This window comes from Diabrotica undecimpunctata, chromosome 1 (assembly GCF_040954645.1).
Source record: "Diabrotica undecimpunctata isolate CICGRU chromosome 1, icDiaUnde3, whole genome shotgun sequence".
Taxonomy (NCBI): Eukaryota; Metazoa; Arthropoda; class Insecta; order Coleoptera; family Chrysomelidae; genus Diabrotica; species Diabrotica undecimpunctata.
This window is the reverse complement of record NC_092803.1, coordinates 183,358,705-183,384,488: the sequence shown is the minus strand read 5'-3', so window position 1 is coordinate 183,384,488 and position 25,784 is coordinate 183,358,705. Positions and strand designations below refer to the sequence as shown.

General features: G+C 33.8%; 1 protein-coding gene across 7 annotated transcripts in view; it reads right to left on the bottom strand.

The window, feature by feature from the left end:
- Positions 1 to 25,784, bottom strand: part of pum (pumilio) — a 718,098-nt gene that overhangs the window by 9,448 nt on the left and 682,866 nt on the right. For 6 of the 7 annotated variants that reach the window (XM_072520724.1, XM_072520726.1, XM_072520725.1 and 3 more), the window contains 5 exons: positions 17,864 to 17,986; positions 6,404 to 6,827; positions 5,301 to 5,721; positions 5,045 to 5,234; positions 4,622 to 4,790 (listed from right to left, as the gene is read on the bottom strand). In XM_072520724.1, the coding sequence (XP_072376825.1) occupies positions 4,622 to 4,790; positions 5,045 to 5,234; positions 5,301 to 5,721; positions 6,404 to 6,827; positions 17,864 to 17,986 (1,327 nt within the window). The remainder of the gene's footprint in view (positions 1 to 4,621; positions 4,791 to 5,044; positions 5,235 to 5,300; positions 5,722 to 6,403; positions 6,828 to 17,863; positions 17,987 to 25,784) is intronic. The other variant, XM_072520727.1, reaches the window with a different exon arrangement.

Genomic DNA, 25,784 nt, shown 5'->3' with positions numbered 1-25,784 from the left:
TCATATCAGGAATGAAGATATTAAAAGGAAGACAAATACTGTATATTCCAGTGTAGACAGAATTGAAACGAGACAACTAGTGTGGTGTGGTCACGTGAAGCGAATGAATGAAGATAGATGGCCAAAGAAAGCTTTAAATTACATATCACAACAAAAAAGAAGAAGGGGAAGGCCTTCAGTTGCCTGTGAAGAAAATGTACGGCACATAATGACAGATAAGAGTCATCAAAGAAGACGAATGGATGGACAGAAAACGATGGCCGTCGAAATGCGAGAAGCGGCAAAGGCTGTAGGAACCTCGCTTATATATATATATATATATATATATATATATATATATATATATATATATATATATATATATATATATATATATATATATACGTATTGTAGTCCGGGTAATGTCAATGTACGGTCTTGGGGATGTGGCGAGTTTTATTAAACAATCCATATAATAAAATCCACATATATTTCACATATAATCCACATATATTTCACATATAATCCACAAAATAAAAATCCAAAAGAGACATTTATTAATATTATTCCGACCAGAGAAGGTACCTGATACAAAACAGGAAAAGGGAAAAATATACATGAACAACAGGAAGACGATTAATAAAGCATAAGAACAATTCAGAATAGTAAACAAGTCAGTCTTAAATTATTCTATTCAGATAAATCTTGTCTACGATCTATGATCTTATTATTATACTTTTATGAAAGATCTGATCAAAAAGTCAAAAGTATTAGAAAATAAGCGTTAGTTGCTAATAACTTTTTATATACCTAATTATTAAAATCATGCGAAAATTGCCCAAACTGCCAGACTATGTCTTTTAACAATTTACGAAATATGGACACAATCAGTTTTTGAAAATTTTTATTTATATGAGTTTTATATAAAAAGATCACTTTCCTATCACGGCCAAATCCTACAACTAATTAAGCAGTTTGTTTCATTCAAGCTTTTATAATTTTTATTTTTTTACATCTGTTTCATTCTGAACTATAGATGAATCGCTGCATTAAATTTTATGTTCATTATCTCAGATAAGTTTAGTTATCTGATGATATGTAAACATTTACGATAGCATAAAAATACCTGCGCACTTGACCAAACCGGCAGGCGACGGAACACACCACTACAACCCGAAATTAAATGTTGTAACGAGCATGTCAGGGATAGTGATGCACAACGTATAGCCTCTCTAATCCAAGTGTAAACCTCACTTGCCCGTGTGACGATCTTGATTCTGATTGAGTGATTGCCGGTATAAGCAATCTCCCACTTACTGGCAAAAGCTGGGGAAAAGGTAACTCTTTTGAGAATGAAATGAAACCATTGCATTAAAGACTCATAGAGTACCCTCAAGAAAATCACCATATAATTGAAACTTCAATTGCAAACCGTTACTAATCATGTAAAGCGAAGGCGAAGATTCGGCAGGAAAGGGGAACCATATTTATACCACGAGGCCTCTTAAGTCAACATGCGAAAACCTCGTGAAGGAAACCTAAAGAAGAAAATCTAATTTGAGAATATGCACACGGAATACCAGAAGTTTGAAATATAGATCGGGAAGAAGAAGGAAAATAGATCGACTGGCAATCAACGAATTGAGATGGGCAGAATCAGGAATTTGTAAAAACGACGGTAATGCATTATAGTATTCCGGTAACAGCACAGAAGAAAAAATGATGTATGTATGTATGTAACATCAGAACTGAGTAAATATGTGACCAACTTCGTACCAGTCTCGGACAGAATAATATTACTCCAAATAAATACTCGAATATATATGCTACTCGGATACTACTTTAATAAATTAAAGAACGTTAGCCACTTATTGTACGCAACATAGATACCTCTAGGAATAATTAAAACGATCCTATTGAAGCTGGCAATGGGATAAGACAGGAAAATTCCCCGAGTCCTCTATTGTTCCTGACGCAATACTACTCTCTCAGAGTGAAGATGATTTACAACGTATGCTGCACCAATTTAATATAACCGCCAGAAAATTGAACATGTTAATTTCCCCAAAAAAGACAACATGCATGGCTATAACAGCAAATTTACTAAGGCCCTGTACACATGAGGGAGTTAGACGCCACGAAACACAAAACGCGAATTTGTTACTTTTTTTCCTGATTTAATCGATCATCAAGACAAATTTTATCAATACTACAGAATGAGTTACGAGCAATATCAAGAACTTTGATCTACTGTTTCCTCAAAGTGCACGCTGATTTTGATTTATTTGAATACACAAGATATTAAATTGCCGATCGTCGTCGTGCGTTCCGTTGCTGGCCGGTTCGGTCGAGTGCGCGAGTACCTTAATTGCTGGATTGATTTCAATGGTCTCGAGGTTTCATCTAAATAAAAGCTATCTCATTCACAACGTGTTGTATAAATGCCATTATTTGTTCTTTTCTATTTGTTGTTGGGTTTGGTTTTATATAAAAAAATTCTGAAGTCTGTTGTTTTAAATATTGAATTACATAATTTGGAAACAATTGTTTTTTGAAAATGATTGTTTTAACGAATTGCCACAAAAAACACAATGTAACTTTCTTTAGACCTTCCAACAAACAAATCACGCGCAATATTTTTAAAAAATGGTTCCTTACTTAATGTATAGGTCTTGATTGTTAACAGAGTAAAGAACAGACGGTTAGTAAAAGTAAAAATGTCTAAAAATCATTGGCAATATAATAATGTGTTAATTACAACAATAACAAAATACTGAAATTGCCAAACATATGACTACAATAAAATACTTATCGAGTTATTTCAGATTTCTAATTAAAATGTATACACAGAAATGTGTTTATAGTAAATGTTTGTAGGAAAACGTAAATATTTAAAACTAATTTATTAAGAAATTAAGTTTGGAAAATGTTACTAAAATGGCTTGGTACAAAAACTAAAACAGGCAGTAACAGAGAATTCATTAATCGTCGAGTTTTTTCGTTATTCGAAAATATAGAGATGGGTATTCTTTTTTGGGGATGGATGCATGCTGTTGTTGATCTTGAGCTTTTGTTGTCGCCTATTATTGTTACTTCTATCTATATGCGCTACCTGATTACTTCATTAAATGATTCTAATTTTCCAACTCCTCAAATCTTCAGACTTTGCCTCATAACAAGCATTTCCGCGGATTCTATATTTCTGTTAGTCGACAGGTTCTACAGTATATTTATTGGCATGTTTTTTGGAAAAATTTCATAAATATTATTAATAATAAACATTTTATTCTTCGTTATACTGACTGCAAGAATTAAGCGACATTATCTCCTTACCCACCTTCACAGACAGGATATGGCTATATCCGAAAACTGCGTATACGTACAACGTTATAATATTATATTGTGGCTGATACACAAGTAGGTTTACTTATTATCTCCTTACCCACCTTCACGGCCAGGATATGGCTATATCCGAACACTGCGTATACGTAAGTTATTTTATATTGTGGCTGATACACAAGTAAGTTTACTTGTGTAAAATTGTTACATTTTATTATACAATTATTCCTTGCAAGTTTACAGTTGTTTGTTGCTGAACTATTTATTATAGTGCTTCGCGTCATAAGCATCTAATCTTTCATAACATTTTGCCTTCAATTACTGAGTATTAACTTTATGGTGTCTACGAAATTTTATTAACGAAAGTTCATTATTATTCGTGTATGTATCACTGATTCTATTTTTGATTTTCTTGTATTAATAATTGTATTAATTTCATTATTATTTGTATACTTATCGCTGATTGCATTTTATACACCCTTATTAATAAGGTTTATTCATTTCACTATTAATTGAGCTTTTGTTGATAATTTTCTTTATTATTATATGTATTCAGATATTTTTCATCTTTGTATCACGTTGACAATATTAATTACATATTGCTTATATTATTACTTTATGAAGTTAGTTTATGTAACAGTCAACCATTAAGCCCAATCTTAAATTTCATTTTCATTAATGTGTTTTTAACACCTTTGACCAAAAACTATTTATTCCCTTAGTTTTGGGTACCTGATATAAGATATAATCTACTGTAAACGTCCTGGTTACAGCTTTTTGGGATTGCCAAGAGGTGATATTCTGAATAAGAATAAAACAATTGGAAACGACTATTCGACGTTACTGACCACTCTACGAAAAAAAAAGTGGGAGAAGACGCGGAAAGTTGACCAAACTGTGTTTTGTTTTTGCAGGACAATGTCCCTGCTCAAAAATTACATATTTCTATGTACACAATTCGTGATTTAGAGTACGAATTACTCAAATACCTACCTTATTCACCAGATATTTTCCCTCAACACATACTAAGTTTAAAATATGAATGTTTTCCAACGAAATTGTGATAGGAGCTACCTGGGCTGAGGACAATTTTTTGTTGAAAGGTCTAGAGGCGTTTCAGATTAGTTGTAATAAATGCACCCGATTAACAGGAGAGATTAATGATAGATAATCTAAAATACTTTGACTTTCAAAAACTGTTTGCTCCCCTCTCGTTATACATCCGATAGTGTAACTTTACGTAAAATCGGGAAAATTCAATATAGTAAAATATAATGATATGGTATACAAAAATTTTACTTACTTGTCATTAAATCCACACACTTCTTCAATGAGCAGTGCTCTTTCTGCTCTTGTGGCGTGTGTCACACATTTTTCAACCACATTGCTGGCAAATTTATGCTGACTCAGTACCAACACTTTGCCTCTAACGCTGTTGATTAGTTGAGATTTGTCTTCGGGTTTTCCATGCTCTAAAAACAAAATAAGCATATTATTAAACCAATAAAGCAGTAAATAGAGATGTCTTTCATAGTATGAAGTTTAAATTGTTTGAGTAACAGATATTGGTTAGCTTCTTTTGTAGCAGATGTATCAAAATATACATCAAACATAGTAGAAATGGCTTACAAATGATAATAAATTTATTATCACTGTCACTGAATGTCATCAAGTCTAAATAACATAGTCGATTTTCAAATAAATGATCATAATAACATTTTCTTACCTAGCACATGCTGAATGACGTAATTTCCAAATTGATCTTGGATCAGCTGATCAGTATGTTGATGTAGTTCTGCCAAAATTGGCGCCGTCTGTTCTGGTGTACAATGCTCCAAAATGCGCTGGATTACTCTACAGCCGTACGGGTGGGTGGATAAAGTGTACACTTGTCCAGAGAATGAAGAAATTATGAACTAGAACACAAAGCAGTTTAAATTAATATGTGCAAAAAAGAATTATTTTATTTTTCATTTTGTTACCTGTAAAGCATTAGGATCAACACATTCAATACACTTCTGCACAACGTGGTTTCCATTTTGATCTTTAACACACTTCAAAACGTGTCCATCTAGCTCTCGGACGATTTCTTGTTGTTGTTCTGGAGGTATAGACTCCAGTGCCTTCTGTATGACTCGACAACCGTACATCTGCAAGGCCAAGGGCAAAACATGACCACGGACTTTTTGCGCTAGTGTAGTCTTCTGTTCTGGTGTTCCAAATTCGAAGAACTTCTGTATAACGTAGTTTCCAAAAACGTCCGTCATGAGGTTGTAAGCAGCGGAGAGGATCTCGTTAAAGACCATCTGTTTCTCTGTCGCAGTGGCTCGTTCCAGTTTCTGTTGGATGAACCGGGAGCCATGTTGATCTTGCGAAAACTCTACAATGTGGTTTGCCAAATCCCTAAAAATCACAAGTTTTTTTTAATAAATAATGATGACTATGATTAATGCAAATAGTTATTTAATGGAAGTATACATGACTGTCTTTTTTCTTTACAAGTCTGTCTTCCTACACCATACGACATGGCATGACCATTAGCGCGGGTAGTGCCGGAACAGAGAAAGAAAAGTGGGATCGTTAAGCAAATTCTCAATTAAGAGAGAGTGGTATTGCTAGCGCCATTTACTTTAGATATCAAAAAATAGATACCACTGTTTATCTCCTAAAATACATAGAACCCGCTGAAATATTTCAAAATACCTTTACCTCATCCAGAAACAAATTGCTGTAGATGATTCTTTTCGTAGGAGTCGCCCTCTATAAACATAAATATTTAAAGTAGACTTGGGAAAAGGATAAACAGACGATTTATACCAATATAATTTTAAGGACATTCTAATCGGGAGATGAAAATGCTACGCCATGATTAAGACATTGGTGAGCAAGCTTTGAAAAAAAAAAACTAGTATATTTTTCTTAAACAGGATCGTAAAGAGACTAAAAGTGTTCTTAAGGAGTTAAATTTCTGATCGGAATTGCATATATTCGACAAAGCTTACAATAAGTACTGAATACAGCATCAAATGAAGAAGAAAAGTCTTCTAGATCTAGCTAAACTTTTGAAGTGGTACCTAATCCTTACCTCAGCTGAAGATTTGGATATCTGTTGTTTCTGAAATCCTCCAGCAATCGTGACCTCCCTTGCGGCCCTTTATCTAGCGTCGCTGGAACTGTAGTTAATGTGGAATTGATCTTCGTAAACAAACTATTAGTAGACCCGAAAATCGCTGTGGTGTTCAATCCAGCAGCGACAGAGTTTCTGTATTTGGCTTCGGCTCCAGGCGCTGCAGATAGTACCCGAGAGTTGACAAGACCGCCCAGTTGTAGAGGAGCGGTTGGAGGCGGTGTTAGGCTTCCTGTCAATGGACTAGGACTGCTTCCGATGTTATACGACGTGGGCCACTTCTGTCTGTATTCCAAAGATGGGGAAAATGCTGATGTATTACGATCGAAGGAGTCTCTTCGAGCTGTTGTGGTGGTAGTTAGGCCCAGGCCAGTCAAATTGTCTAAACAAGAAATACTATATTAGAAACAACACTGCATGAATATATATTTATTAATCAGCATTAAAATACAACATATTCCAAAAAAAAGTGTCCCAGAAACGCCAAAAATGAAAATAAATAGCTTAATAACAATAAAAATTAGTAAAGAAATAACAAAATTTTCTTTTTGTGTACTTATTACAGTTTCATGTTTTCTATAACTTGTTTATAATGTACATGATTTAAAACATGAAGATCCTAGAAGAGAAAAATAAATCTCATTGAACGCATGTTAACTAAAACGAGAAACATAAAGAGAAAAAAGAAGAAGAAAAATCATTATCTCGGAGAAAGTGTATCAGATACATTTGAAGAATTTGAGGCAACACAAAAAATATGTCATATATTAAAGTATTAAAGAGCAAAATAGTCAATAACCAAAACAAAAATATTTTGTTGAAATTGCCAAGCAGAAAGCTCATGAAATAAAAAAGAATTCACCAAAGCTTCAGCCATGAAAATAAAAAAAAACCTTTAATGAAATATTATGCATCACAATGACAGTCAATCATATGAGAATTTCAAAGACGAAATTTAAAGAAAAGCTTGAAATAGCAAACAGAAACTTTAATCACCGATATTACTAGAATTATCTCCTTAACTACTGACATTTTTTTGATATTATAAATATTGTATTATTACGAAAATCACAAGACTGTCCACACGACAAACGACATAACTAGAAGAACGGCTTTTATCAGTGGTATATCAGAGTACTATCTCCATAATTCTAATGTCGAATTAGGAGATGGAAATTTAGGAAATATTCCTTAAAAAAATAAATTAATTAATAAACGGTGACAACTGAATTTCAACATTAATAATTCTCAACCTCGTAGACGAGTTGATTTACAATATTAAACCAAGCTATGATTTCATGAGGCACATCACGATAATGTTGATTTAGACCGTTTGTATGAATAATGTATAGCTACACAATTGTCCATTAAATATGTACGGAAAATCTATTCCACGTCTATCAAAATTAGTCGTACTCGATTTATATATTCGGTAAAAATTGGACAAGCGGTTAGAACATTGTTTAGGCAAAATCAAATCGACGTAGCGATAGAAATGATTTAATGAGTTCATGATGAGTAGGTAAGTACCCTCTCTCTAATGCGTTACGTTTACTAGAAGCTAAAACTTAACCAGAAGATCAATTAGTATGGTACAGATATATTACAAAAATTACTTGTTCTATCAATCTACTACATATAAACATATGTAATTCAATTTGATTGGAAAATGATCACTATAAACTAAGTTTTTTTAAAAATTATTTACAATTCCTAGGTAATTTACAAGTATCCCGATCATACAGATTTTCCGGAAATAAAGGAAAATCTCGGGACCACGTGTCGTATCTTAATAATAATGCAGTTAAGAAATTTAGTAATGGTGTTATATTTGAGGTATTTTTTCAAACCAACATATTGTTAAATTGCTTAGCAACGATATCCTTAGACAAAAGAGCCCACGCGGACGCCTGGCAGATGTGAAACCTCTAAACTATTTGGCATAGAAAATATAATGACATGATGGCGTATAAAAGAAAATAAATACGCCATAATCAAAAACAAAATGTTCAGATTTTTTTTAGAAAAAATTACTATAATCTTTATTTAACAAATATACATTGAATTAATATATCAAAATTTCTTGTCAAAAAACATTGTCAGCTGTCCCGTCATTTATTACAATCGTATTTGATTGGCACTGTTATTACTTTTAGTTAAATACAATATCGACAAAGTGTTGCAAAGTAAATAACACTGAATACGCTCATGATATTATAACAAACATGTTTGTTATAGTATCATGGAATACGCTGTAGGTATACGAACTCACCTCTATGTCAGAGTGATGGGGGGAGTGAGAGAGAGAGAGAGAGAGAGAGAGAGAGAGAGAGAGAGAGAGAGAGAGAGAGAGAGAGAGAGAGAGAGAGAGAGAGAGGGAGAAAGAGATAGAGAGGGAAGGAGAGAGGAAGTCAGAGAGAGACAGAAAGAAAAAGATCACCGAGTCGAGGCAGAGTAAGAGAGAGAGTCGAAGAGTTACGAGAGCGTAACAACCATTAAGCAGCTGGTCTGACCAGCCGCAATAAATATTTAGCATAAAAAAGCTCTCATTTAAAAATTTGTTGTCTAATATATTCAGACCTTTAGTAAAACAATGTTTATAAAAAAAACACCAGCCCCTTCCACCTACCAACATCAAGTCAGTAAGCAATATATTACATGATGAAACTATCTTTTTCCGGTAGGACATTCAGAGGAGAAAATGCTAACGGCACAATAATGTATGCAACGATTTCGAAATAATCAATTAACACAACAACCATATGAGAAATTTACTCTATTGATCGGAAACTCAGGAACAACTCAAATGTCCTAAACAATACAAAGAACAGTAAAAAACGATGGTTTGACATAATGAATCTGAGAGGAGAGACATGTAAGAAAATACTATAAGTAGTATAATTGACCTAAAAAACCTTAACAGAAAGAAAGAATTCAGAGCATTCTATAAGAAAGTTACCATCAACAGAAAATAATTCAAGGCAACCAGTTCAACAAGACAATACAATAAGATATAAGATTAGGGGAACAGACGAGAAGGAAAAGAAACCACCAACGATTCTTGAAGTTAAAGATGCAGTTAAAAAACTAGCCAGAAACAAATCACTCCGAATGGATAATCTCCCAGCTGAACTATATAAAGGTGGCCACGATACCATAATGGCATTAAAAAGAAATATGAACACATAAATCCCTCCCCAATGATTGGAATATTGGAATACTTTGCACCATACACAAAAAAGGAGATATCTTTAAATGCTATAACCACAGAGGAATTACGCTTCTAAATGCAGCGTTTAAGATATAGATACAGCCCACAGTACTATGTCACCGTATGGGACCATATGCAGAACAGATAGTAGGAAAATACGAGGCTGGTTTCAGAGGTGCTAAATTGACAATTCATCAGATTGCAACCCTGAAACAAATTTTAGAAAAAAATACTGAAATATGGCATAGATACTCATCACATATTTATAGACTACAAAGCTGCCTACGACTCTGGGAATAATAGAAGAGAAATATTCAAAGCAATGAAAGAGCTAGGAATACCAAATCAGTTTATATATTTAACAAAACAACTCTTGAAAAAGTTAAATGTAAAGTACGAATTCAGGGGGAACTGTCTGAACCTTAAAAAAAAAATAACGGGCTGCGCCAGGGAGACCCTCTATCCTGTATACTGTTCAATCTGGCTCTGGAAAAAGTAATACACAAAAGTAATCACAAATCACAACCACTGGTTCTTCTTCTTCTTAAGGTGCCATGCATTTCTGCGTAGGCGTCCACCGTACATCGTCTTGTCAGGTGAGATGTTAAATAGTCAGGATTAAATAATTCTGTTTTTAGCAGCATTGCGAAGCATTTCATAGCTGTGGATTCCTGTCCATTGTCGAATATTGCGCAGCCATGACATTTTTTTACGTCCGAGACCTCTCCTACCCTCTATTTTCCCTTCGAGTATCAGTTGCTGAAAAGTGTATCGTTCTCCTCGTATAATGTGCCCCAAGTATGCAGTCTTCTTACTTTTTACATAATTAAAAAGTTCCCTATCATGTAAGCCCGCTCTTCTGAGTACTTCCTCATTTCTGACCCTGTCCGTCCATGATATTCTGAGCATTCGACGCAGGCACCACATTTCGAACACTTCAAGTTTGTTAATGGAACTGGCCTTTAACGTCCATGCTTCCATTCCGTACAGGAGAACAGGCCACACGTAACACTTAAGCATCTTGTATCGGAGGTTGAAGTCCAATTTGCGATCAGTCAGAAACTTACGAAGCCTCAAGAAAGCATTTCTGGCTTGTTCAACTCTGCTCTTTATTTCATTCTCGGGGTCCCAACCCTCATTCAGCAAACATCCCAAGTATTTGAATTGCCTGACTTGTTCGATTTCTTCTCCAGAGACATATATCTTTGCGTTGGGGTAATCATTTCTACTTATAATCATTGATTTTGTCTTCTTGATATTTATTTTCAAACCCCGAGCTTCACTTGCAAGAGTTAGATCATTCAAAAGGCATTGAAGATCTTCGATGTTATCTGCCACTATGGCTGTATCATCGGCATACCTGATGTTATTAATAAATATGCCGTTAACTTTAATACCCTTATTAGAGTCTTCCACTGCTTCTGCGAAGGCTTTTTCTACGTATAAATTGAACAGCATTGGAGACAGTATACAACCTTGCCTTACTCCTTTTTTAATGGAGAAATCTTCTGTTTCGTTGGAATTTTGAAGACGTACTGTTGCTGTCTGATTCCAATACAGATTGGCAATGATTCTTATATCCTTTGCATCCAATCCCAACTCTTGTAGGTATTTTATCATCAATTCATGTTTTACATTATCGAATGCTTTCTCGTAATCGATGAAACAGATAAAAACATCCTTTCTTTGATCTAAACAATTCTGTATCAATGTTTGCATACTAAAGATCGCTTCTCTCGTGCCAAGTCCATTTTTGAAACCAAACTGACTCCATCCACTGACCTCTTCACATTTTTTAAACAATCTAGTGTGAAGTATTCTCAGGAAAAGTTTCAAAAAGTGACTCATTAGGCTTATTAGTCGGTGGTCCTTGCAGAAGTTCGCACGTGGTGTTTTTGGTAGGGCGATAAATGTAGATCGAAGCCAATCTTTTGGAATCTGACCCGTATCGTAGATGTCGTTAAAGAGCTTGACAATAATGTCTAGGTTTTCTTCATTAAGTAACTTGATTGTTTCTGCGTACATATCATCTGGTCCTGGGGTTTTGTTACTTTTTAATAGTTTGATAGCGTGTACAATTTCAGCTTTCAAAATACTTGGGCCATACAAATGGTCTCCCAGTTGTGGTGGTTTTTGTGTTCTGTCATCATTGAACAAATTGGCTGTGTACATTTTCCAAGTATTAAGTATATCGCTAGGGTCCGTTATTAATTCATTTTGGTCATTATGTATACCAGTGACTTGTTTTTTCTTGAAGACACCAGCAATTTCCTTAATTTTCTTGTGAAGATTGAAGCTGTCGCCGAGTTTATATAGGCTTTCAGCCTCGGCGCAAAGTGTAGTCATCCAGATCTCCTTCGCCGCTATAATTTCTTTACGAATTTGACTGTGTATATTTCGGTACCCTACTTCGTCCTGCCTGATCTTACACTGCCTGCGTTGTTCCATCATCTCTAATATTTCTTCTGTCATCCACTCATTCTTGGTAGTTGTTTTACTCTCGACTAGAAAAGTGTTGTTCAACTCATCAAATGATTCTTTTATGGTGGTCCATGACTTTTCAACATCATTCTCAGTTGCCATATTAGAGAACCTATTGTTTATTTCCTCTGTGTACGCTTCATTTGTTTCATTGTTTTTGAGTTTTCTAATGTTTACTGATGCCTTCTGGTGTTTTCTTTTAGCTGTAGCGAGCCTCAGTTTGATATTTGCTACTAAGGGATTGTGGTCGGATCCTATGTCTGCTCCAGGTAATGCAGATACCTTAGTAATAGCATTCCTGTACCTTCTATTAATTGTCACATAATCTATTTGGTTCCTTATAATGCTCTGATGTCCGTCTAAAGGCGACTTCCATGTGTAAAGCCTCCTGGGTGGTAACTTATACCAAGTATTCGTTATGACTAGATCTTTGTCTTGACAGTACTGTATCAATCTGTCCCCTCTGTCGTTTCTCTGACCAAGACCATATTTTCCAACTACGTGATCTACAGCTCCTTCCCCAACTTTTGCGTTGAAGTCTCCTAATACGATGTTAATTTCGTGATTCTTAGTCACCTTTAAGGCTTCGTCTAGCTGTTGATAAAATCGCTCTAGTTCTTCTTCTTGCTTGTCTGCTGTAGGGGCGTAGACTTGTATAATATTTATGTTAACTTTTCCATGCAACTGAATAAGTATGACTCTTTCGGAGATCGGGACAAAGTTCTTCACGGAGGCGCGCAAATTTTCGCTTATCAGAACTCCCACCCCATGTCTGTGGTGAGGGTCTGTGCTATCACTGCATGAGTAGTAAAGGGTTTTACCAGTAGTATTGATCATGCCTGTGCCTTCCCATCGCAATTCGCTTATGCCGAGAATATCGATGTTAATTCTGTTCATTTCCTGAATTAGATTTTGTAGTTTGCCTGCTGCAAATAAGCTTCTAACATTCCACGTAGCAATTTTGATTGTCTTATCAAGTTGAAACCGGGAGATTCTTCGCACCCCTTGGCCATTTAAGGCCTGCCCGGGACTAGGGGCCGTTTGTTTTGTTTCTTCCAACATGACAAGAGAAAATCTACGGACGGATGTCCTGAGGAATATAATGCGGTAGTTTCCTACTTGCTTTCCGCATCGCAGTACCGTAGCCCTCTAACTGTTTCAGTCTCACCTACGGTATTCTAGTAAGAAGCCGGTTTAGGATCATTTCCTTTACGCCTAATTCTAGTACTGGTGATCGCTGCTGCCCTTCACCAGGTTGATTCTATACTATCCCTAGAAACAGGGTTGCCACTTCCGTTGAATTCACTGAACCGAATACTATATTCTCCACCTTCATCATCGTTGTGGTCTTCACCCGTATCCCTGGGCAAGGGGGCCGTGTTATACCCCACGGAACTGGGTCCCTATCTGAACTTAGCCATCTACTAGCTCCTAGCTACTAGCTCCTACTGGTTCAATATATAATAAATCAGTGCAAATCCTGACCTATGCTGATGATATCAATATTGTTGGGAGAACGGAAAACGCTGTACGAGAGGCGTATGTAGAATCATATAAGAATCAGCTACAAAAATGGGTTTAATCATAAACACCAATTAAACGAAGTATATGAAAATAAGCACGCAACCACAAATCCTACGATAGACCTATTGATAAGAGAAGAAGGAGAAGACCCAGAACAAGATAGGGACGACTGGAGAGAAATTCTTGAGGAGGCTATGACCCATGCAAGTTTGTAAAGCCAGAGTGATGATGAGTATAAGTCACCCAGATATAAGACCAGTACTATTTTAGTTAGTTTCCAAAAACAAAATTGTTAAACTTGTCTTTTAGGCAAAAGATAATCAGATCTGGAGGTAGAAATATTAATAATTTGAAAGTTTCATTTAAAATTTACGGTTTATTCCCAATATATATATTTGGAAACGCAGGCAAGAAATAATGTAAGGATGCTCTCATTTGCCGACATTTGTATTTAAAATCAAAGCGGAATGCCTGAACGTCCATTATTCAAATTATCGCCTTAAAACTTCAAACAGTCCCACATTTCACGTACAATTTATTTCTCTAGAATTTTGTCTGGTAATGTCACTACCTGAATAAATGATTATATTTGTTATTCATGATTTCAGAGTCGCATATACAGTTGCGAAATGGCGTTTATCTTGAGGTATACGTATTACTCTCCCGTCTATTTATATAAAACAGGATGAAATATAAAGCATATAATAGTAGATCAGATCCTATGGCGTCGTTTCATGTTTCATGGTGCTTAAAGTGTAAGTAATTTTCAGAATGTTTCGAAACGTTACGAACATGAAATAACTTTGGTTTTGTTTTATTTATCTAGGGACTTAACCAGTAATGAATGACCTACTAAAATACACAATTTCAAGTCTTAAAAGACACCATATAATAGATGCTACATACAGAAGAGGGAATGGTACGAGTTGAGTTTGAGGATTAGAAGACAGAAAATGGTAAAATAAATATTCTTTGTATCTGCCCTGTAAATGATTACATGACACGATATACTACAATATACAATTGAGAGCTATAATAAGTGTTTTGTGTAAAACTTATTAATGTCGCTGGTTTAATATTTAATTTAAAATAACGAAAATACCTGGCCTAACTCATTAATGTTGCCTGTACAAAGAAATGCACTTAGTTTGTTTAGCAGTAAATGATTGACTTCAATTAGTACCAAATATAAACATCCTGGGTTAATCGATAATAGTATAAAAGGCCCGGTTTCAGGTAACAATGGTTTACCTGAGGTACAAGGTCTTAATAATGGGCCAAGTCAAATAAATTTAATAATATTTACGACCGCACTAATTGAAGTCAACCATTTTCTGCTAAACAAACTTTACCGTTTGAGTACGGTATATTAATTGTAGCTAGGGTAGTAGAAGAGTAGCATCTACGCGTCGAGACGCGATGGACGCATACCTCCTGGTCAAACTGGAGCTAAAATTGTCAGGGGTGACCGTACTCTAGTACAGCCACAGGAAGCGTACCCTAATAAAACAGCGTTTTAAAACAACCGCCTTCAGCCTTGATACCAAATTGATATTCTAAAGCGTTTTCGTTGCTTTTAACAAAAAGTGTGTTTCTTTAAACTTAAAAACAGATTACTTAATAAAAGAAACATAATATACTGTAATCTTTTAAAGTAAATACGTAATTAGTATATATAATTAAACAAGCCAAAAAGACAAAATGCATGGTTACAACAGAAAATTTACTAAGATGTAAATTGGAGCTGGAAGGTCAGATAATAGAACAAGCGATGAAGTTTAAATATCTAGGCATCACATTATCTAGCTACGGAAAGCACGAAACTGAAGTGGAAGATCAAGTGAATAGAGCAAACAGCCGCAGGCTGCCTTAATGAAACAATATGGAGAAATAAAAATATCGAGAAAAAAATGAAAGACAGAATTTACAAAACAGTCATCAGAGCAACAATGACGTACGTAGTAGAAACACGACACAAAAAGATGTTAGAAACAGCAAAAATGAAAACACTTAAAAAATTGATGGTAAATTGATGGACAACAAATAGAGTAGTTAAGACGGCAAGAGACGGTTTTCCAATAGGAAGACCACGAAAACGATGGAACGACAACTTACTGGAAGCACATTGAAAAACAGACAGCCATGTTTACATAAAAAGAAGAAGAAGAAAGAATAAGATCATATTATAATACATTAATAAAAATATTAAATGTAAAATATGTAAATAAATACTAAATATTTTTCCAAACGATAAGACTTGGTAGATTCTTTAGTATTATCTGTCATTCTTGTCAATACGTATGTTAAATATAATCTTCGTGAACTTGAATACACTTGTTCCACCAATCTTCTAATTAATATGGCATTTTTGAAGCGAGAATCCGAATGAAGGTCTAATACGTTTCCACGGCTGCTACTACCGGATCTAAATCTGACGAATAGGGTGAATATTACAACAATTCACAGTTTAATTTATTGATTCTCGTGATGTTTGTGACCTGTAAGACAGGTTGCTTTGTCTTCTGAGTTTACTGAACTCACGGGGAAAATTCATTTTGTATACCAAAAACTTATGCTAACACTTTCTCGGTCGACTTCTGGACCCTAACTTGCTTCAGAGCTGAAGCAGTGAGTTCATGCCACTAGTTATCCTATTCTTGTGATATGGGATCATTATAATACTTCTAAGTCTTGTCCCTACTGACGAAACGATGCATAAAATCCTTTCTAAACTTTTTTTGTTCCATTGTTATCGACTACCGTACCTATTATGCATATCACTTTCTGAAACCCATAAGTTAAACCAAAATATTATCCATACTGCCTATTCAGATCCCTAAGACTTCGACTATACCTTTCTTAGCTTATCGACGATCTTGTATTTTTCCTGTGATTGCTGATGTTTTGAACTTTGGATCACGTTAAAATTCAGCAACGCATCTTTCTATTGTTCTAATAGAAGTTCTCTTGAAAGTGGAGTCTTTATAGATTTTTAATGAGATATGAGTTATTTTCTATTGTAAAAATACTATAACAAGTCATCCATGAACAACGTAAATATCCAAATGAGTTGACAGATCTATATGAAAATTTACAAGGAGCAGTAGCATCATTAAAATAATAAAACAAACAAAATCTGGCAAAAAGTTAAATTATAAAAGAAGATGGTAGAGCTAGGATAAATTGTGGTAATCCAAGGCAAAATTATAAATAAAAGGCCAATCTTAATAGAAATATTTCCGTAAAACACTTCAACAAACATTTTCAGAGTCGCTATTTCCCAAGCAATGACAAGCCATTTGATCTACAACATCCAAAGAGAGACGAAGTATATTGTAACACAAGCTCCCTGACTAATAGAATTCGCTGCCATAAGGTGACTTCGATATCTAGGAGTTACCCTTCGCAACTTTTCGGCTCTCTCTAGCGTACACAGTGTGGCTTTTCTTTTTAACACACAATTAAATTGCCTCTGTTTTACTTAATTCAAAGTTATAAAAGTTACAATAAAATGCGAATGGATTGGTGATAATATTTAGCAATTTCCATATTAATTTAAAATGTATTTTTTAAATAAAGAATCTATAAACTCTTTTCTTATATTTTCTTTACAAAATAGTTGATGTTTTACATCTGCCAGACGTCCTGCGATGGTTCATTCTTTTTTTTTTTTTTCGGTGTAGACCATAACGATGAATATATAAATGACACAGTTGCTTCTGTTTTAACGAAAAAAAAATATTCAACCATTTAGTTCATTATGAATTAATAAATTACAAGTGAATTAACTTAGGGGACTGCCAATAATACCTAACAAATTTTGATATCAAATCAGTATATTTTTTAACTAAAATATACACTAATTAAAAAAAAATCAATATTTTGGTTTTGATTACGCCATATTTATGTTCACTTCTCATAAATATTTGCTTATAAAAATTGAATCCGGCACAACATTTCGATAAAATGTTCAAGATTATAAAAGTTATTTAAAGAGGTATTAATAAAAAAACTTGTTCTTTCCAAGGTACAAGTCTTTATCTTTCACGTAAATTATTTTCACAATATTATTAACCACATTTGTGAATCATATACATAAAAGCTCCCCATTAATTTTTTTTTCCAATTAAAGACCCAAAACATTTACCCAAAATTTATAAAAAACATTGTGAAATAATGTAACATCAAATAGTTCTTCCTACCTGTATGCAAAGATGTAGTAGTTGCAGATGAGCCGATATTTCCCAATGATGAGCTACCGAATGGACCAGACGGTGGAGCGTGTAAAGTTTGAAACAGGCCAGAACCCACACCTTGGGCCACACCTAACCCACACACACCGATTTGCAAGTTAGTATAATCAATGCCAGCGGTTAAAATAAAAAAGTGCGAATCATGGACTACAAAATTAATAACCATATGTTTACAATATTGTTGAGGATTAAAAGTGCGTTAGACATTTTGAACTGAGTACAAGAAATTAAGATATTTATAAATTTTGTCTGCAATAGGGCGAAAGATATTGTAAAATGAGTTACAGCAATGACCAAAGTTGGCTCGTTGTTTAATAGGACTTCGTCACATCAGTTGGTCCGTGTTGGTTTTCAAAAATTTCTTTGATTTGGCCAGATGTTTTGTATTTCATAGAACTATTGGTCACATCTTGTTGGATATGTATTAAAGATAGCTGAATGCTTTTGCATTTGTATTCACTTTATGAACATTCCTGGATAGTAAAACACGAAATGTTGGACGTACACGGATGTGTCACATTTCTTTCGTTTCATAACCAACAATAAAATTTTAGTACACGTAAAGCATTTTGTATTAGTTTAGAAGCAAAGAAATGATTTTGTCATGAAATTATCGGTTTAATTTTACCAGGATCACTGTTTAAATGATTACAAAAAATGATTTTTTTTAGATCCATCCAACTCCATCTTATATTTTAGATATAATTGGTTTGAATAATTAAAAAAAACCGTTTGAAGTCAGAATTGGCATTAGTATAAACCAAAATGGATAAATAATTTCAAAACTTGTCTCACATATTGGTTTTCGATATCCTTGTAGTGTTGGGACTCTCAACTGAATTCTTATGTTGATTTTTACCCAAAAGAAAGACATCTTGTACTTTTTAATTTATTATATGGCTTAATACACGGAAAATTGACCCTGGTCGGCTTTCGAACTATATTACGAACGGTGTCAGCATTACTACCAATTGAATTGAATTGAACTGTGCCTATTTACTGTCTTCGCTTTTAAATATGCGACTTGTCAGAAACAGTAAATATATATTGTATTACGATAACATTTATATTCTTGTGTTTAACTAAATTAAAATCGGACAGATGTAAAACAAGTTTAATCAGAAGTTCTAAAATTTGTGTGTCCTTATGCCATACCCTTAAGATACCCACAAAATTTGGTGAAACAATTCTATCGAAATTCATAATTTTTGACGTTTTAATCATTGATCCGGTAAACTTAAACCGTCACTATCATGAAAAAATAATTTTGTGTTCATTTTGATGTGAAAAAGGTCTAAATTTGAAACCTAATACAATGTATTTTTTATTTTGATTGCGCTGGGCCCTTTTGTCTGATTTGGCCCAATTTTTTCCATTATTTCTTCCACTGTAAATATTATTACAACATTTTCCCCTTTATATATCTAATATTGTAGATTCTAGATCTTAAACGGGTTGTTTGCAATGTTGCTCTATCCATTTTGCCTATTTTACAAAGATGATATCTGAGTAAGCAGGGTCTGATGAGAACACCTGTAATTGCTCTGAGTTTAGTTTTCTGATGTTCTACGCCGAAGTTTGTAATTATCTTTTTGCTTGCCAGTAGACTGGAATATTACATTAGGATATCTTCCATGATGCGGCTTTTTAAGCCTCCGATAAAAGGAGTAGGTCCTTCTTTGTCAAGAATATCAGCAATCTCGGTACTAGAATTCCTTTATTCCCTGACTCTCGTTTCATAGTTGCTTTGTTCTGCTTTACCAGTTTGCTGAACGGACTCAGAAATTTCACAAGACTACAGAGTTTTCAGTACAGCTTGGCTGTCAGACTCAATAACTATTTTCACAAATAAGGCGTTTATTCAGGCAATTCTGAGCAAAACATCTACTGCTAGTAATTGCTCAATTCTTACTCCTGCTTGCTCTATTCCTACTCCTTAATTTGTTTATCCTCTCCTAACCATTAAAATTCGTAAACTAATTTTCAAAAACAAATTCAGAATTCTGCTTTAATCTGTGCCTTCTAAGAATTGCAAGGCAAAACAGATGTTGATAAAGATGTTATTAGAGACATGGTGAATCTAAAAATTGCATTCCATAACATATCTCCTCAACTAAGCAAAATTCTTAGCGAATTGGTTTCTAGTACTCGTACAGAGTATATCGGAATAAAAATAAAAAGACGGTTAAGATTTGATTTCACGTACAGGGCGCCTGCGCATCCGCTTATACGTATTTCATCAGAACTGTACGTGAAATCAAATCTTAACTGTCTTTTTATTTTTATTCCGATATACTCTGTACGAGTACTAGAAACCAATTCGCTAAGAATTTTGCTTAGTTGAGGAGATATGTTGTGGAATACAATTTTTAGATTCCCCATGTCTCTAATAACATCTTTATCAACGTCTGTTTTGCCTTGAAATTCTTAGAAGGCACAGATTAAAGCAGAATTTTGAATTTGTTTTCGAAAATTAGTTTACGGATTTTATTATCAGATGTCGCTATTTGGGTCTATATGAAGCCATGTTAGAGTTGCTTCCTAAGACAGAAAAGATTTATTTTCACGTTCAGAGCGACTGCGAAAGCCGTTCTGATGAATCCTATTATACCGAAATACGTATAAGCGGATGCGCAAGCGTCCCGTACGTGAAATCAAATCTTAACTGTCTTTTTCTTTATAGCCATTAAGTTTGTACAAGAGTTCATGTATATATGCGAAATTATTAAAATTTCAGAGTTGTTAGGACTGTATCAATAGATTTATTTCAAAACAATTAGGATAAGGAATTAGATGTAACACAGACAATAAATAAATTGAGTCCAAAAAACGATTATCAATATTATTGTTGTAAGTACATACCCACGGTAGTATTACGCGCGGTAATGTTTCTCATGAGTTAGATTTGTCTGTAATTGATGCGCAAAACGTATACACATTACTTTTTCTTTTACTTTACTTTTAACGATTTTCTTTTGCACAGTCCAAAAATGTCTTTATTTCTAAAGGGTGGGGATATATTGGTTTTTATTTACTTTTTTGTTTAATTGCCCTAACCAACACACCTTATAAGCCGCGTCTAGCTTCAGAAAAGATTGAAGGTTTTAATTAAAATTAACGTTAGTAATTTTATAGCCCATGTGTTAATTTGAAAAAATAAGTAAAACAAAAAAGAATTAAGAACGGTACAAATCAAACATTTTTTTATACAAAATTTTGTACATATAGTTTCCAAGTGCTATAGACATGCAATATACAAAGGTATGTGTATCAAATTTAAAAATTCCTGCGAAACAATGTCGAAAATCTGAAATTATTACAATTTATATTATTTTTTGCCGATGCAATTTTGGCAGCGACAAAAAAAATGAGGTGATAAATCTGAAAGTGTTGAAAAATAAAACGTTATGAATGTATTCAGAAATACGCGAAATTTATGGTGATTTGAATTAAATTTAAAAACATTAGATAGGACAAATAAATTTGTCATATCTCAGGATTATAACAGAAATATAGACGAAATGGCGAACAACCTATCATCAATTTACTGCCTGTGTTCTACCTTTCTAGGCTTATTTCTAACATTCGCCTGTTTACGTTTTAACGATGAGCATGAATTTAATATTATACTAAAGATTAATTCTAGTGCAAACCATGTTAAATTCCATAAGAAAACGGCAAATAAGAAAATTACAAAATAGCAATTGGACATAATGTATCTTTGGAAAGGAGACGTTTGATTTCATGTCAAATGTGACGTTCTATGTTACTTTCCACGTGAAGATGTCACATTTTACGTTACTTTAACGTGAAATATCACGTTCTACATCGCGTGTCACATTTTTGGAGTCTTAAGCTCATATAAGTTCATGTCTGCGCTTAGTGTCCAGACAACATCGAGTCTGCGTGGTGTCAGTGCCACAAACCGCCACTGTAGCGGTAAGGACGTCAACTCAATGGGCGTAAAAAGTCAGTGGTCGTTAAGTCAATCGGCTGAAGTACGATAAAAAATAGAATCACCGAATCGGTGAAGACAGCTTTCTAACTGGCCATACCACATCCGTCTTTTCTTTTATATTATTTCTATAATACTACCACTTACATTTTATAATTCTTTCAATGTCATCATTTCGGACATGGTCTTAAAATCTTTGCGCTTCGTCTCCAGTACTCCATTTCCAGGGATAGCAATATGTGTGTATCTTTCTTTCGAACTTCCCACTTTTCTGGCCCATATGTACATATGTTTTCAATTAACAATGGTTTTGTCTTTTATTTGTTACTTTATGGCTCCAGAAGAATGAATTTCATTGGCGAATAATACGTCTTCTTTTTTCAATTTTGTTTAATCTTGCTGGCTTCTGCGTCAGATGTTACAAGTATTTGAAGGATGAGCAATGCTTAATATTTAATTTTTCTTAAACAAGATCTTGTTTTCATCGCCAATTACCATATATTTGGTCTTACGTACATTTATTTTTAATTCCCATTTCTCATATCTCTCAAAAAGTTACCTTAGCTTTTGTCGTCAAAATCAACCGCTGCTAGTACTTGATCGGACTAATTTTTGGCCACATTTTGAGTGCTTCTTCGAGGTATACTTTAAATAATAGAGACCATAAGGAACATTCCTGTCAAGACTTTACTAATCAGAAAACCTTCAGACGTCGTCTTGCCTACTTTGACTGAGCTGCTACATTCTGAATATAGGGCTTTTACAGTTTTAATGTGGCCGTTTTTTCTTGCACAACCACACCTTATTTAATGGTACGGTATCATAGGCTTCCTCAAGGTAGATAAAGGTTAAATGGATAGTTGATCTTCTTTCTATGTGTTTCTGTAAGTACTATAAGATGTTTAAGTACCCTTTCGCGAGTCGCGCAAACGAAACACCAACAAAATTTAACAAATTATTAAAAAAAACTAAAAATAGGACATCAAAAGTGGCTCGTGTGAATGCTTCGATTCAAAACAATACTCTGCTAAAAACAAAACGGTGTCCGATGGCCGACCTGGTGGCGAAGGTGAGACACATCGGCGACAACAGCAGAAAGAACAGTTGCTCGTCTGAAATCGTTCTTTAAAAACAATGCTTTACTGCAACTTAACACTGGTGGCGGACACCGGTGCCCGACAGCAGTCGCTTCTTCTGAAATAGCATACCGCGTCTATACAAGAGCGACCAGCTTTGAAACTATGTTGATCTTCTGATTCTTTAATTTGTTTTCCAATTCGGTGTTTTAGTACTCGTCCATAAAGATCTGCTACAAACATATCACACTAATTCCTCTGTAATTTTTGTCTTTTTGGCTTCCTTTGTTATAAATGGAACATATGGCTCGTCTTCGTTCAGGCACTCATTAAAGATAAATTTATTAGGAGCTTCTTTGAGTAGGAGGCTACTTCAATGAAGTTTATAACCGTAATCTGAATGTTGTCTCCGTCCAGTATCTTTGAAGAGGTTATCGTTCTTAAAAAAGTGCATGGACATCTGTCCATAAAAAGTATTTCTTTGATTGAGAAAGAGATCATATACTGCTCTAATCCATTGGGCTTAAATCCCAGAAATTAATTACAGTGTTTGTGTATATAATACATACCCATCAAATATGTCTGTCTTTTTTTTAACAAAAGACTTCCAATTTTTGTAAATACATTCCATTTGAATCGTAAATGTAGTTAATAGCACTGTTTTATTAAGGTAAATTTGGCACACTGTTTTATTAAAACCTATCTAACTTGTTAGTTAATTGCTTTACATTGTAAACATAAAGTGCTTGAAATGTTTAACGCCCCAGTAAACTTTACAAATGGTTCTAAAACAAGATTGTTCATAGAAATGGTGGTCAAGAGGCCCCGACATTTAACATGTATTCAAATGGTTGTAAATTTCGTTGAGGCTAAACTTGCTGCGCAAGAATAAATTTTACCCCATTTTGCCATTATTTCTGAGCGATTTCGCACATTGTAATGGGTCAAAATGACGGTTGTCCATTTTGTCCAATTGTTTATTTTCCTTCAAATTTTATTAATCCCTTCAAACAAGCCGATCAAATGCTAATTCTATATAATCCGAAAAATATCCCGTCAGGTCGAGTAAAGTTCTGTCTATTCCGACCAACCAGAAAACACCAAATGATAGTACCTTTTTCTATTTAAATATTTTTCTATAAAAAGAGGCATACATTTTCAATCCTATTTTATTTTTCCGTGGTGAATCAAGATGTAAGGGCGTTCGACGTGTGCTTCAAAAACTCCCTTTAAATAAAGATCTATATTTTTGTTTTTATTTCTCTACCTGTTGTTTTTTTCCTCGCATATTTGATTTTGTATTTTCTTATCTGATTAGGGTCACAGTTCACCATCCAGTTAATCTGATTAACATATTGTGAAATGTACATTATACTTGTATTCTAAGACAATTCGAGTGAACTGAATTACGAGATAGAGATTACTATTCAAAATCTTTTTGAAGTTATACTTTTATACGCGCGGTCGACGTTGGAAATTTGCACGGGAGTCGGTGAAATCATTACATATGTAAGATATAGGTAAGAGAGAGACAGAAGATATATTTTCTCTCTCTCTTGAGAATAAAAATGTTCCTTTTGTAAACATATTTAATATTTATTAATATTATTATTTTTTTATTAATATTATTATCATGGTAAATTAAACATATGCGTAAGTTATGTATATTGTCATTTTTAAATACTTATGAATATTTAATTTGTAATGTATTATAATATTGAATTATGTGGCAGTGTATTGTATTGTATTTTTATATTAATAACAAAATTAACAATGAATTTTACTGCAGAGTATGTGTAAAAAAATTTTTTGCATTCAACTCCTTTTATACATATATGAAAATAAAAATATATATTTTCATTAAAATATTGATTCAATTCTTCATTTACTTACTATACTCCTATTACAGGTCAAATGTTCATATACAGTAAACGATGCACCATATACCTGTATACCTAATTCTTTTTCTCTTTCTACTCTCTCTTACCTATAGCATTACATATGTAATGATTGTGCAGATTGACTCCTATATAAATTTGTAACGACGAAAGAAGTATAACTTCTACCGGCAGTCCCACTGGACTGCCACATCCGTTTTTTATTATATGTTATTACAATGCATATTTCATTATTCTTTTCTTATTATTTAATGTTAATACATATTTTTTGTAAAGTCTCTATTTTAAACATATTTAGATCTAAATGGATTAACTGAATCGTAAATTTTTTGTTCTTTTTGGCTATTTAACTTTTTCTTTGTTTTGTGAACATTCCATTTGTATTTTTTTGGGATTTAAATATTTAAAAATAGAGGAGCCTTTTTTTAGAGTTACTCTTTTCTGCTAAAATTCTGTGATATCGCTGTAAGATGGGAAGGTCGTATTTAGACATTTCGCTGAATGATATGAAGGTCGTCAATATATGCCAGAATAATACTTTGTCATTATTATTACGCCAAAAAAATATACTACACTGAAATTAAGATGAATAATCAGGTATGCTAAGAGTTTGTCACTTAAATTCTAATCAAACAGAATGTATATATAAGAAAAAACTTTTTGTTCCGTGTTTATTTGACTTTAGGTGTACGATAAACCGAATCAAGCAAAACCAAGTTAGTACAATTATTGAAGGTTCTACTGTAATTATTGTATTGCTATCAGTCCCACATAAGTTAGTCTTATATGGGACGAGAATACAAATTTTTTGTCCCAGTATACATATTCTTATATTTTTTTCGACGACCTTTCTGCAGTATTTTCTCGTAATCATTTTATTGGTACCTAGGTATGTATCTTTTTTTTATAAAGATATTTCAAACCACGTTGATCTACATAGA